Raw genomic sequence first — 14,485 nt, 5'->3', positions numbered from 1 at the left:
CAATTAAGTGACTTAGACCTCCATCCATGAGTCAGTTCACTGGTAGAAAATAACCGGAAACTATTTAGAAGCAACAGCCACCGACATGTTCTGGTTCCACCTTCTTTAATGTGAGGAGCTGATGCTTTTCTTTGTCAGACATGAGAATCAGCTGAGTCTCTGTGGATCTGCTGGTTGGATAAAACAATTTTTGACATTCTCTGAATAAAAACATAAATCAAGAAAATAAGTAAATTAATAAGTGAACCCTGCATTTTTTTTTTTATTTCCACTCATTTATTCAGGAGTTTCCTTTCATTTTTCACCCATCTGTAAATAAAAAAATACTTCCAAATTGTAAAAGAAATCTAATTTTCTCTCCTCAGTATTCAGGGTTGAACCGACCCTGATGTCCACCAGCAGCAGTGAACACAGCGACTGCATGTGTCCACTCGTCACACACAGCTGAGTCCTCACAGATAAACTACAGCGTGTTGCACGAGTTAAAGATAAAAGCACCGTGTGCTTTTCCTCCATACGATACAGAAACACTAGGCTGATCATTACAAAGCCAGCCGGTCCTGTCTCATCACCACAGTAACAGGCTGGATGGGTGTGATTTCAGTTGAAGGTCAAGATGTAAACTTTGACTCAGCTCCTGCTGTTTGCTCTCACAGGACAATACAAACAGCGGCAGACCGTCACACAAGAGCAGCCACAAGGAGACATACATAGAGTTTCAATTACACAATAATGAATTCCCAGGTGACGAACCTTCCTGGTAGTTGTGTGCCCCATCAGGTAGAGCCAGGAACGGGAGGTACTTCCACTCCTCAGGCAGCAGGTTGCTGTCGTGACCCTCGTCTGGCATCAGCGGCGGGTAGGAGAATTCAACCTGAGGGTTGGGGAGAGAATGAGGCACACAGAGAGAAAGCATGGTTAGACTTACCATAACCGCTCAGACATTACTGATCACTGGTGGGAAATTCACCAGCTACCCAGCAGTATAAGGTAGTCCCACCTTTACCAACACTGTGAAGCAATATTACATCAATAATTATAGTCCAAATATGTGAAATATATTAATGTGAATTGTGTCATTCTGCATAATGACTACTTATACTTTTGGTAATTTAAGTATATTTTGATGCCAATACTTTTGTAGTTTTAGTTAAATAAAAATTTGAATGCAGGACTTTTACTTGTACAGAGTATTTTTACACTGTGGTATTGCTAATTTTACTTAAGTAAACAATCCAAGTACTTCTTCCACCACTGGCAGTCACCCTCAGGAGGCCCCACCTCCTGCCAGTGGTGACAGAAGCTCCTACAGGATTAACTGGAAACCTGCTGGTCCTGAACTCTACACACACCCATCAGAAATGATTTGCTCTTGGAGGATCAACGGTGTACTCCCTTAGGGCAAGGTGCCACTCACAACTCTGGAGAAGCGATCCTCCTAAGAACGCCACCTCTTGTCACTGAGCCTCGTGCAGGAGCAGCAGATGGACAGCAGGTGAATAAAAAGAGGTGGTTTGCAGAGAGACAGGAACCCAATCTCCTGATACGCTGCCCTATCAGATAACCTCGACTGCTTTGTTGCAGCCCCAGTAATTTTTACATTGGGTACTGCCTGCCTCGTCTGTCTCATGAAGCAGCAGCTGCTTCCACTAAGTCGAATCAAACAGGCCACAGGAAGACAGACCCTCCACGTGTTAGGGGGACAGATGGAGAGCAGTGACGGCAGCCTAAGTATTTAGAGGCAGTAATTAGAAGATGCATTAGAGCCAGTTGTGCTGAACGTCTCGCTAATTAGCAGGTGTCAGACGCTGCTTTTGTCACACAGGAAGCAGCAGGTCAGACATGTCAGAACAAAAAAAGCTTGGCATGTAGAGCTGATAGAGACCTTCATATACAGCATCTCTGACACCAGAAACCAACCAACTGCAATTTTAGAATTCATCTTTTAATCAATCAAACACAATTATTCAGCAACAATTTTGATAAATCTCTGAATTATTCTAGTGTTTTTCATTCCCTTGTTCCAGCTTCTCAAATGTGACAGTTTGCTGCTAACTGCCTGAATAAACTTTTTCTGGGTCAGTGGGAAATGTTAACAACTATGTTTCACTGTTGTCTGATTTTATAGACAATGAATTGATTAATTGGGAAAATGATCAGATTAATTGGTAATGAAAATAATTAGCTACAGCCGTACAATCATCCAGATTATTTTAAGCAAAAAATTTAATGTTTTCTGATTCCAGCCTCTAAGATGTGACAGTTGGTGAATATTTCTACTGCAGACTTTAGATATTCAGGTTTGAAAACATCAACTCAGACATTTTTTGGTATATTCAAACAGACGAGACCAAATAATTAACCAAGTGAAATTAATCATAAGCTGCAAGGCTACTGCCACATAAGAATATTTATAATAATTTCATTTGCTCATTTTAGGTAAAATTTTACCTGAGCCATGATATTTAATATTTGAGAAATTTCACTTGCTTTGTTAAAAAAAAGTGGGAGGTTGCAGAAAACCATGCTTGTATTACTGGAACGAAAGTATAGACAATATTTTTGCTTTGGCATCCAAAACAGGACATGCTGTGTTACAGTTAAAACAATTTTCTGAAAGTACACAAGTTGGTTAGTTAGTGAGCTCAGGCTTTTCTTTTAACTGAAGCTGTTCTGGTGACACCTTTCTGAAGCCCTTTATGTTGGGTTCACCTTCCCTTTGTCTGTACACATCGTCATCTGGTTTTTTTAACTCTCAAATATCAGTATCAGTACTGTCTTAAATCCATTCTGCAGCACGACAATGAGCAAAAACGTGCAACTGGAGTCTTAACAATCCATCTTCAGAGACCAGAAGAACCAGGAGTCCTGCTGCAGATGGTCTGGCCCCGATACTGCCCAGATCTCAACATCACAGCCGTGAAACGAACACTAAAAGCGCGTGGATCCCCGTAATGTCAAATCCAGTCCCCCAAATCAAAAATATCCTGACATTTACCATATGTATTGCGTCCAGAAACAGTGAAGCCGCAGTTTGGAATAAAACCCCGAAATGGAAATGTGTCCATGTTGCCAACAGCGCACATGTTACATAACCCCTTGAGCCCAGGGAAAAATAGCTGATGTCAATTACAACCTCTTTCCAATTCATGTCAGACAGGAACAATTACCACCCCCTCTGCAGGGCTGAGTGTGCACCCTGAGAGCTGCATAAACTGTCAGTACACTGGTTGGCAATCCCCCAGCTCAGAGAAATCAAACCTGGATGAGAGTGGCAATGTGCCTTTATTTGCAGTTGGCATTTAGCAACATTAGCTTAGAGCCGGGGTTCACGTACCTGACAGCCCTTTTTGTGGTGAAATCCAACCACCGCGATGTGCAGCACCGGTCCCTTAATCTCGTCTGTGCCGTGAGACTCCATGGCCCCCGCTGTTTGTGACAACCCGTGTTGTTTGTAACTCGGGGGTCGACTGTAAACACAGCAAAAAGAGCGGACTTTCCTACTGAATCGACACAGTATCAGTGCAACACAATCTCTGCTCGGATGATTTCTCGCTTCCGCTTCGTCCCACACAGAGAATCAAAACCGGAAAAGCGGGAGTCTTCACTGAAGCGAACTTCCGGCTTCGCTTTGGTACAAGCGCGGATTGAATTATGGGACGAATTATGAAGTCAAAAGTACAAAAGGAAGAATTTAAGGATTGTTTTATTTTTTTTAAACAAATTGCACTGACCGACTGTAAATTGGTGTACTGCAAGGCCTTCATTCAAAACTACTAGTAACAAATGTACTAGGAAAAATTACATTGACTTATAAAGGCAGCAGTGACCCCTGTCAGAGTGTTGTGTTATTTCAGCTGTCAAAATAGTGGAGTAAGTACAATATTTCCCTCTGAAATAGTGAAGCATAACATTAAAAATGCTGACATAGACAGTAGAAAAACTACTAAACTACTAAGGTGGTGAACAATCTTGACATTGAATTTATTCTCTTTGTTGCAGTGAAAGAATTACGTCATGTATTGACTACCAAAACTAGGGTCATCACGTGAAGCAATTACAAAATGTTAAAACCATCCATTCAATTGAAGGTTTATGTCTAACGGTATAAAATGGAGGCACAAATCTAAAACAGCACAGCTTATATAATATCATAGGAAAGTATCCATATTGTGTACAGTGAGCCTGTAGCTAGAAACAGTAGCATAGGAGAAACAGGGCAGAGAGGGAAGAGATGTTACAAGAGTTAAGGGAGACAGATTTAGCAGAAATAATAGTATAAAGTATTTTATAAGGTGGGATAACGGATATCCATATAAGGGTTTAAGCACTGCTATAACAGAGTCATTCAAAAGGGGGCAGCAATGCAACAACAAGGATGTTGACTTGTCTAAAACAAGAAGAGTACGAAGGTGGTAGTGGTGGTGATTGGGGGGGATTAAGAAACAGGATAAACATAAATAATTAGGCGTTTTTTCCGGCAAAACGTTTTATGCACAGTCCAATCGGTATAGGGATTGGCGATATATGGCGGTATAGCACATTTAAACTGATTTTCAACCCAAAAGGAAAAAATGTGATTGCTAATGTCTGTTTGCCTGTGGTCTTCTATTGATTGGTTCTGACTGTCTAATGTACAGAGTTGAAACATGGCGACTGCACAAGGAACAAATCCGTCGCAGATGCTCCCACTGGGTTTGTAAATTATGAATATTAGTTACATTGTGTATTATATGTTGCTAATGACGTGCTAAGGTTCAAAGTCTAATTCGTCATTTAGTTTTTATTTGGTACAATTATCCGTTTCCGTCGATCAGGTGCACTAACCGTGGATATCTACTAGCATGATGCTATTGATAACTAGCGAACAAAATAGTTCTAATAACCGAATTCAAGTCTAAAAGTCCTATATGTCCATAGGCTTTTAACCTTAGATAAAAACTAACGTTACGGTATATCAAGTTTTCTATTTTACTTTTCAGAGCTCGTGGACAAATGTATCGGCTCACGAATTCACATCGTCATGAAAAACGATAAAGAAATCGTTGGTACCTTGCTGGGTTTTGATGATTTTGTCAGTATCCTTTCAAGGTTATAGTATAACACTTTCTCATGTTTAATGTAGTGTGTAACTTTAAATCGAGATTGTAACAATATCCTCAAAGTTTGTCCTTAACTTGGTTTCTTAGATATGGTCCTGGACGATGTGACAGAATTGTAAGTACACTTTGTTTTCACGTCACATATTAAGGTACTTGTTTATTATTATTTCTTATTTTTGAATCTTTTAGTGAAATCACACCAGAGGGGAGGAGGATAACCAAACTGGACCAGATCCTACTCAACGGCAATAATGTCACCATGGTATGAAAATATCCTGCATGGTTGGTGCCATCAGATTAACTGCATAGGCTCACACACATGACCTGTAACTGTAGTATAAGGTCTTCACAGTATAATTTCTATCTATCCATTTCCTTTTTTGCAGCTCATACCTGGAGGAGAGGGCCCTGATGTATGAAGCCCTGGGTGCTGAGATAGTTTTGCCTTTTCTACATTGTGCTCCTTTTGTTGATTTTGTTATTTTGATTAGTTTTCCTGATTCATCTTTAGGGAAGAAAATATTTTTGTTATAAGATACCTAATGTCATATTAATTTGAAAATCACACATGGAAAAAAAAACTACAATTAAAGGAAATTCACACATGAAAAGCAAAGATTTTCTTTATTTTTTTTAAACTACATTTTAAATTATAGTCATACAACAACCAAGTATTGTTTGCCTAAAGTATTTTACACAACAGCAGTGATAAAACCTCTTTCTAGCATGACAAAGCTAAAACAGAGGAATGCAGGTTTAACTTTTTCATGTTTATGACTGAATGACTTGCAGTATGCAGTTTGACTGAGTGATTAACTGATTCATGAAGACACCAAACAATACAGCTGTTAAACCAGATAACTGAAGAATCTGCCCCAGCGGTACCTCAAAACATCACCTCTTCTCTCTAGCTTCAGTACATGGAGGGCTTCTCCTCTCCTTTTGGATTAGTCACCTTTTCCTGATTCTTGTTGATGATGTCGTAAAGTTCGGCCTAAAGCAACAAGGTAGAAAACAGGTTAAAAGTGCATGTATGACAGGACAGTGGTTAACATTTCTGAGAAGATAGCTGACTTACGTAGAAGCCGCGGATGTCGAGAACAATCACCCTGATCTCAGAGTAGATGGCCTCATCCTTCTCATGGACGAGTGAGCGGTAGTCCATCTGTTGAGCAGGAAAGCAGAGTTCAAGGAGCACTCCACCAATTTTACACACTAAGCTCAGTGTTTAGTGTCCTCTGTGACTCTGAACGATCCTTGATCTCTCTTTTCTATACATACATAATATGTTGTAGGATTCAGTGCCCCCCCCACACACACACACACACACTTCAGTCTATAAAGGTTTCATGGCAGTGTAATAATAAATTGCTAGAGTGCATCTTTACATGTAGGCCCGTCTATTAAAATGATCAAGAACATTGTTGACACTCACCACATGAGTCTCTTTGGAGGCTTTTCCAACAGCATCTCCCCTCTCTGAGAAGTACCTACGCATTTAAAAAGAGGGAGTTTTAGATTAGTGTTTACATCAACCAAAATTAGCATAAAATGTTCTGCTTTTGGTTAGAATCTAAGTATCCTGCGTTCTGTCTGTCAACCAAAACTGTTGGTAAACTTGACAAATATTTGGCAGGTGAATGAAAGTGTTTCCCACCATTAGACCAGCAGAATTTATATCCAACCTACTTATTGATGTTGGTCTGAAAACCATCGACTTTGGTCTTTACTGCAGCAATTCTCTCCAAGATTTTCTCCTGTGGTGAAAAACAGTTTTCATTTCATTGAAACTTCACTTAATTTGATCAAATTGTGTCACTATGCATGAACAGGGTGCACAGGGAAAAGTACCTGGATGGCAACCCCAAAGTCATTTCCATCTTCTATTTTTGGAATGAGGTGCTGAATCCAGCAGGACACCTGCAGTAACACAGCAGAAGTGAGTTTATCAGATGAAGCGAGTGTGGGTCTTTGGTTCTTGTACCATTGCCAACTCAGAGACGAGACAGCCCAAGTAACTTAAAAAAAGTGCTGATTTATTCAAAGGATCACAGGTAAAATTAACATTACACGCTCAGGTATCTTGCACCTCCAAACTGCACGCAGGCAGATGCAAGATGAAAAGACCCTGAACCCACCAGGCCTATACATTATATCCCCTCGGTTGGGCTAGCCCCATACTACACAGAAACGTCAACCGAAACGTCTCTGTTGCCAGCTTTGCAGCTGGTCATAGCAGTAGTCAAAACATGAAGCAAATCAATGTGTGTGTGTGTGTCTGTTGATTAAGTGGTGTGTAGCTAAAAACATTCTCACACGACCTCTAGTACATGTCGTGACTTAAACATAAGAACATATTATGGCTAAGGCTACAGTTATACACGTCATAATAATAATATTAAACATCCTGTCTGCTGACAGTCATCAACTCTTCTCTCTAGTTATCCTTGACCAGATGTACCCTGTAGAAACTCATAAGCATGCCTAAGCATTTAACAGTCTAACTAGACATCCTATCACCACTAAACATTTCTAATACATAAAGTATCTATCCAATATCTATCTGCCTAAAAATACCTAACACGAGCCAGTGTTAGTCTTTACAGCGAGAATGATTCACTTACTATGAGGATAGTCTCTCTGAGAGCCACAATCTCTGGTTTCACCTTGTCTAGAAGCATCATAATCTTCTCATTCCCCTTGATGAAGCCACATTTTGGAGCTGTGGGACAGCATAAGAATTAAGATATTTCCACTCCATCATGTACACTGTGTACACATGCCATCTGTCAGCCTTGTTAAAGACCACAAAACACCTCACCTTTCTTCTTTTTCTTCTCATCATCTTCATTACTATCAGTCTCCATTTCCTATGAGATCGATTTTAAATAAAACATTTTAAGACATTTTGTGTCATGTGTGAGGCAGAGTTTGCTTCTGATGACTGACATTTATTGGTGGAAAATACACCACTACATTTATCTGACAGCTGTAGGTACTAGTTACTTTTCAGATTTACATTAATATTACAAAATATAATCAGCTAATAGATCATCCCGTTATACTATATTGTTTTACACATTATATGACAGTATGTAAATTAAAATTAGCTACACCTGTAGCAGCTTCAATATATGCAATGCATATTATCATTTTAAGAAAGTCACTCTGCATAAAGAGTACGTTTAGTAGTACTTTGCTGATAATAGTGACTATTATCAAATAAATATTAATAGGGTGAGCTGAAACAAATAGTGAAACCACATTCATCCTGTAAAGCACCAAATGTGTGACCTAAAGCAGAGTAAACCTGTCTGTTTCATTTAAACCTGCTCTGAATGTGCATTTGTGCCACTATAATGGATAAAATCCCCATTACACAGTGAACCAGGCGAATGCAGCAGGTCTCACCTCATCCTCTGGGGAAGGGGGGTCTGGTATGGGGATGTCCAGTGGAGCCCGGAGTGAGGACATGTCAGCGATGCTGAGGGCATCGTCCTGAAAAATACGGGCAGGATAATAAGATGGAGGCCCGTGGTAATATTGTATTACAGTAAAATGATGACCTTACTAACCTTGAGCAGAGAATCTAGCTGTAAAATCTTCGTGGGGATATGATTCGAAAACAGGTTCTCTGCCTGGAAAACATTCAAAACTCAAAAACGAAGCAGAAACTGCAAAGCTTAAACGTGACTATCTGCATAACAAAGAGCTTTACAAACCTCATGATACAGGGACTGCCGGAAGGTTTCCACCTGTAGGAAACGGAATAAAATAACATTAACGCCGTTTATCTGCAACGTGCAGTTTGAGCCGCTGACTCATGTTATGTTAGATTTACTTTCGGTTTCCACTCAAAGGCGGACTTTCCACTGCTTCGGTTACAACAGACTCTGTTTTCCAACACATTTGAGTTTAGGGTTTAATTAAATAAGTGCCTAAATTTCACTGTAACGTAAAGTCCTTGAGCATTTCGCTGTCACACCTAGATTTGTGTTACCAGTCCTGTACACACTGCACAGAAAACCAACTTACCTTTCCTGCATTCGCGCTGCTTATTTTCAGGGTTGAAGTCTTTGACATGACTAAGGTTGTAAGTTAAAAACAAAAATGTGGTTTTAAAATTAAAGCAGGCTGCACTACAGGAGAGGACAATACGTGTCGCCAGTGTGAAGATTATATTTCCTCATCCAGTTTACTTTCGATTTGAAATCGGATGGTATCGTTTGCACCTCCCACTGCTTTCCGAGATCTGACTGAATCAACAAAACTATCAGAGGTCATCGTGACAGCATTTCTTACTATTTCATCAAGTTTTTCAGACCGTCAATCGATCGATCAATTAACCCAAATGATTTCAGAAGTCTTATTTGAAAGAATTAAAATAAGCTGCACGAGTATAATGCCGCTTCCACATTAATGCATTGGTTATAATGAACGGATGCTAAATATATAACAGCATCACACTCACAGGAGACGGTTTTTGCACTTTGATAATTTTACTAAGTAACATTTCGATACTGGACATTTACTTAAAGATTTCTCTGCTTACCCCACCACTAGACACTAATTTAAAAACCAAAGTTGGAAGCTACCGCTTTGAATTTGTATAAATCACGATTTTATTTTGAAAAGTGAACAGGAAGAAAAGCCGGAAGTGTCCATTTAGATTTCCGCATTTAAACGTAGTTTCACAGGCGCAATAGCAAAGTCACTGTAAATAAGAATCTAACCACTAATGTGAATTATAAACACGATATTTTTTTTTAGCAATGACAGTACAGACCTTTCCCTCGGTATAACGGAGGATGAAATAACCGATAAAAGGAACGTTAAGTCGTGAGCAAGAACGGTATGTATTTATAACGTCATAATCCTAAAAGTTTCGGTTTCTTCTAACGTGAATTATTAATGATACGTGGTTTGTTCAACTACTAGCTTAATGTTTCAAACGTTAATGCCACAAAACTAGCAAGCAACACTAATATCTCGTTAGATTTTGTCGTGAAGAAACATAACTCAGAGTGCTGTCTGTAGTTTTTATGGTTTTGTTATCGTTCAGTTGTTTACTACTGTAATGTCAGCAGAGTGAAACTATCACTAGACCGGACTTTCCCGTGTTAATACAACGTTAGTTGTTAATAGCCTCATATTGCGAATTAAAGGGAGACAGTCTCAAAGAAACCTTGTTTTGCTAACACCTGCTGACACCTTACACCATAATAAATGGTAAATGAATCGTAAATGTTTTCTTTGACCTTATTAGATGAATTGTCAGTATTTACTAATTTAAAATATTCATTTTCCACATGTTCATTTGACTGATACCTTTGGCTAAAAGTAGAAATGTTAATTTTATTTATCAATTTGTAGGTTAGTCTATAATAGTGCATCACATTTTGTAAAACGGTCACGTTTTGTACATGCTAATCTGAAATGTAATGACTACAGCTGATGAATAAATGTCAAAAGTAAAATTAGTAGTGTAATGCAGCACAGCACATGTATCTCAATAGTGTTGTGCAGCACTGAGTAAATGCACTTGATTGCATTACACGGTTGAGATTTTAAATGAGATTTGCCCCCATAAAACAAGATTTTTGTGTGTGTCTAAAGTCTGCAAGGAAATGCTGTTAAAAGTGCAGATTTGTACATTTAAGTGCTGTTTCATAAATTAGAAAAGTGACATCCCAAATTTGTCTCAATGAACTGAAGCTGAAATTACAAGTGACTTCCTTTTCATAATCTGTATGCATTGATCATATGGCCAACTGCTTTGAAACTGCAGCTGTATATTTTTTGGGATGCTTGACCTGTCCATAGGCCTGCGAACAATTCCCACCCCAGGCACCAAACTTTTATAGTTTGGTCCATAAAATGGATAGAGACAAAATTAAGTTCCCAGAAGTTTTTCATTAGTCCAACAACCCAAACCCTAAAGATGTTCCAATTTATAATGACAGAAAACAGACAAAAGTAGCACATTCTCACATATGAGAAGCTAGAATGTGTATGTATTTGGACATTTTTTTTTAAATAAATGATTTGAAATAGTTACATGACAATCAAAATGATCATCTTTCCATTGTGGGAGTGATGAGCAGTAGCCCTGCGTCTGTCGAGATGGATGAGGTGAGGAAGAGGGCCCAGTCCCTGCTCTCCTCCTCAGGTTCAGCACAGGATGTGAAGGCTGATGTTCAGACCATGGCCGCCATCACCGTGCCTCTGTCAGAGAAATATCATCAACTGGAGGTGGAGACCATGCTGAGGGACAACACGGCGGGTTGCAACAGACAGGAGGTAATGTTTACTCTCTGCTCTTGTAGCGCCGTTGACCCTAGTCATGTAGTAGCCCCACTGGCATTACTAACTTGTCACATTTGTCTCTACTGCAGGTTCTTGAGTCTTTGAGTAGACTGGTCAAGGCCTTGAGTATCCTGGAGAAGTATGGCTGCAACCTGACCAGTCCCACCAGGCCCAGATACTGGAGGAGTGTCAAGCACAACAACCCAATCTTCAGAAACACTGTGGATGCCATCAAGGTGAGTAGTAACTGTTTAAGAGTTTGGTTGAACTAAGAAGGTTTTTGGTGCAAATGAGGCTGATTGTCTTACATAATAACATACAAATCTCACATGTATTATGATGCATATATTGGCAAGATGAGATCTGAAGGCATGTAGTGTCTTAAAGTTTTATTCCCAGTTTTCCTTCAACAGGGAAGCCGGAGAGTCTTGTATCTCTATGGTTACACCAATCAGCAGATTGACGGCCTCAGCTTCCCAGAGGAAGTCAGCGAACCAGACACTAACAAGGTCGCTGCAGTGACGCTGGAGGTCATGACTTTGCGCACGGAGGTGGACATGCTTGTGAAGGTTTGGATTTGTGTGTAATTGATCTTCTGATTCCTGTAATCAACGTTTGTGCAGGAAATTCACCTTATTCCATTTGTCATGTCTTTGTTTGCTCAGGGCACACATCCTCACCTAGAAAACTTCAAAGATATCATCCCATTTGTCATCCAGCAGGTCTGTACCAACATTTGCTGTAGCTTTAATCTGGAATCTGTGTCACTAAATGTTTACATTATCCTGCACATTTGTTCTTATTATGATAGTCATAATTCACAGCTCACTATATAAGATAATGGATAATCTTTGTATGTGTTGACTGTGATGCTGGCTTCTTCAGGATACACTGGTGAGTGACTCTGTGGTTATCACGCCTGGAGAGGAGCAGCATGGAGACAAACCACAGGTTTTGTCTCCCTCACCTAAGCCAGCTCAGGGAGACAAACCACAGGTTTTGTCTCCCTCACCTAAGCCAGCTCAGGGAGACAAACCACAGGTTGTGTCTCCCTCACCTAAGCCAGCTCAGGGCCCTGGGCTTGGCCTATCCCCAAAACCATTAACAGGTGAGCGGCAGCCACTCCAGGAACCTGCTCTGCTACACTGACATGTAACACCCACCCAAATATAGTTGCAGACCAAGTACACCCCTTCATGGAAGCAGTATTTATATAGGACTTAAGTTTAGTCTTGTGTATCAGTAATACTGAAGATTGTACATAAAATCTTAAATACACTCTGAGTACCTGTTCTTCTTTGTCTCTTACAGCAAGCAAATGTAATTTGTGTGGTGGCATTTCATCTCTGGTGTGTCCATCCTGTAACAATCAGCCATTCTGTGATGCATGTGATGACCTTTTCCACCGCCACCCTGCCAGATCCAATCACAAGAGAGACAAGATACAGAAAACCAAACAGGGTATACCACATCACAACAGGTTTTAATGCAGGAGTACATCAGGGAACAGCAGCAAGACATACAAGTTAATTGTCAATATGTTTTCTTGTGTGTTTCTGTGGTTGTAGACACTTGCAGCATCTGTGGGTTCTCTGCTGTGCACGCTCAGTGCTCCACTTGCACCCAGAGGTTGTGTCTGAACTGCGACCGGCTCTTCCACTCTCACCCTGATCGCAAAGCACATAACAGAATTATTCTTACACCGGCCAAAACATCCAGGTGAGAGGAACAGGAACTTCAAACAGACTCACATTCAGGTTCAGTTCTTTTTTTTGGCAACAGTGTGGTTAATGATCAGGGTAGAAGTAGTAATCTTTGTCCCGTCATCACCCTGTGTGGCTCTGCCAAGGTGACACCCAACCACGGACCTGCTCAGTGAAAGAGTTGTAGCTTACATGACAAAAATAAAAGCTGAAGTAAAGATGGCATCTGTAGTCCTACCCAACAATCTTTAGATCTTTCTGTTAGGAAACATCTCTCATCTCACATAGAACTAAAGAAGAACTTGCAGAGGTTTTGTCTGCAGTGAGATTTGACTAGTGATTTGTCCGGCAGCACATCACTGGAAGAACTAAAATATTTATGATCCTTAGCCAGAAGCAACAGGTGTGTAGTTGTTAGGCGCAGTTATAACAATAAGATTTCATTGTTTTCCAGTCCATCTCTGTCACCCTGGGAGTGTGCTCATTGTACCACAGTGAACGAGATGCGAGCTGTTCTCTGCTCCACCTGTGAACGGCCTCGACTTGCCACGCCTGCTTCCACTGTTCAAGAAAGCCCCACGTCACTTCCAACATCCCCAAACACAGGTGAGATTTAAAAGTTCAATAATTATAAACTTCAATTTTACAGCACTTTTTAAAATCAAGCTACAGTGTGCCTTATAATGCAGTGTTAATATGCACTGATTGTAGGTCTAATGACGAAGTAGTTTTAAAGATACTGTGTGTGTTCAATCCCTCAGAGTGGCAGTGCAAGAGCTGCACAGTTATGAATCAAGGCAGCAGTGTCCTCTGTGAGGTGTGTGAGCGCCCCCGTCTGGCCACTCGCCCAACTGTCACACCTGTGCTGTGCAGCCCAGGATCTGACACTGAATCGAAGGTTTGTCTCACTGCTGCCGTTTCTTACTTTCTCTGTCTTTATTTTACAAGGTGCGAACACTGCGGGAGTTTGGTGTCCTGAGGCAGCCTCACAGTAACTAAATATTTATGTGTAGTCCTGGCCACCTCTGACTTATGGCTTGCTTTAAATTCCTTTACCAACAAATCAATGAGAATATAATCAGTCATTTTTAAACTGCAAACTCCATACATTACAACTTCTTAGATGTGGTAAACGTGCTACCGCTCTGTTTTGTATCATTATAAATTTAGCAGTTCGGTTTTTAAATGGTTTGTCAGAACGACCTGCAATGCTGAGACACCATGATAGGTATTTCTCACTATTTTTTGACATTTTATAAATCTAAACAAAAAGAGTCAGTCGTAGCCCTACTTAATAAAATCTCCTCATTCCCTGCCCAGTAAATGTCCACATTTAAAACGCCACAGCCTGTGTTATTTACTTAGTGCTGAACC

General features: G+C 40.2%; 4 protein-coding genes across 8 annotated transcripts in view; 2 read left to right on the top strand and 2 right to left on the bottom strand.

Annotated features, from left to right (window-relative positions):
• avl9 (AVL9 homolog (S. cerevisiase)) overlaps positions 1-3,613 on the bottom strand; it is a 14,806-nt gene extending 11,193 nt beyond the window's left edge. Inside the window, exons 1-2 of the mRNA XM_020601618.1 lie at positions 3,338-3,613; positions 727-874 (exon numbers count right to left, since the gene is read on the bottom strand). Of these exons, the coding sequence (XP_020457274.1) occupies positions 727-874; positions 3,338-3,421 (232 nt within the window). The 5' untranslated portion in view covers positions 3,422-3,613. The remainder of the gene's footprint in view (positions 1-726; positions 875-3,337) is intronic.
• An 819-nt stretch (positions 3,614-4,432) lies between these two features.
• On the top strand, positions 4,433-5,713 carry lsm5 (LSM5 homolog, U6 small nuclear RNA and mRNA degradation associated). The gene is made up of 6 exons (XM_020599772.1): positions 4,433-4,533; positions 4,641-4,695; positions 4,983-5,078; positions 5,190-5,217; positions 5,292-5,364; positions 5,489-5,713. Exons 2-6 carry the CDS (start codon positions 4,650-4,652, stop codon positions 5,519-5,521), a joined length of 276 nt encoding a protein of 91 aa, XP_020455428.1. The 5' UTR covers positions 4,433-4,533; positions 4,641-4,649; the 3' UTR covers positions 5,522-5,713.
• A 75-nt stretch (positions 5,714-5,788) lies between these two features.
• Positions 5,789-9,455, bottom strand: psme2 (proteasome activator subunit 2). The gene is made up of 11 exons (XM_020599759.1): positions 9,138-9,455; positions 8,825-8,857; positions 8,678-8,740; positions 8,514-8,600; positions 7,924-7,972; positions 7,727-7,824; positions 6,954-7,022; positions 6,792-6,859; positions 6,538-6,592; positions 6,181-6,267; positions 5,789-6,096 (listed from the first exon to the last, which is right to left on the bottom strand). The coding sequence occupies exons 1-11, from the start codon at positions 9,183-9,185 to the stop codon at positions 6,016-6,018; spliced, it is 738 nt and encodes a 245-aa protein (XP_020455415.1). The 5' UTR covers positions 9,186-9,455; the 3' UTR covers positions 5,789-6,015.
• Positions 9,456-9,717: 262 nt separating this feature from the next.
• LOC109959941 (E3 ubiquitin-protein ligase RNF31) overlaps positions 9,718-14,485 on the top strand; it is a 15,834-nt gene continuing 11,066 nt past the window's right edge. The window contains exons 1-11 of one of the 5 annotated variants that reach the window (XM_020599748.1): positions 9,718-9,954; positions 11,197-11,402; positions 11,498-11,644; positions 11,822-11,977; positions 12,074-12,130; positions 12,294-12,404; positions 12,450-12,516; positions 12,720-12,869; positions 12,977-13,127; positions 13,566-13,717; positions 13,873-14,009. In XM_020599748.1, the coding sequence (XP_020455404.1) occupies positions 11,199-11,402; positions 11,498-11,644; positions 11,822-11,977; positions 12,074-12,130; positions 12,294-12,404; positions 12,450-12,516; positions 12,720-12,869; positions 12,977-13,127; positions 13,566-13,717; positions 13,873-14,009 (1,332 nt within the window). In that variant the 5' untranslated portion in view covers positions 9,718-9,954; positions 11,197-11,198. Of the gene's footprint in view, positions 9,955-11,193; positions 11,403-11,497; positions 11,645-11,821; positions 11,978-12,073; positions 12,131-12,293; positions 12,517-12,719; positions 12,870-12,976; positions 13,128-13,565; positions 13,718-13,872; positions 14,010-14,485 lie in introns of all 5 variants that reach the window. The other 4 variants (XM_020599737.1, XM_020599730.1, XM_020599721.1 and 1 more) reach the window with 4 other exon arrangements.

Source organism: Monopterus albus, unplaced genomic scaffold (assembly GCF_001952655.1).
Source record: "Monopterus albus unplaced genomic scaffold, M_albus_1.0 scaffold3.1, whole genome shotgun sequence".
NCBI classification, from domain to species: Eukaryota; Metazoa; Chordata; class Actinopteri; order Synbranchiformes; family Synbranchidae; genus Monopterus; species Monopterus albus.
The sequence above is the reverse complement of the archived record's forward strand: the minus strand, read 5'-3'. Positions and strand labels throughout refer to the sequence as shown.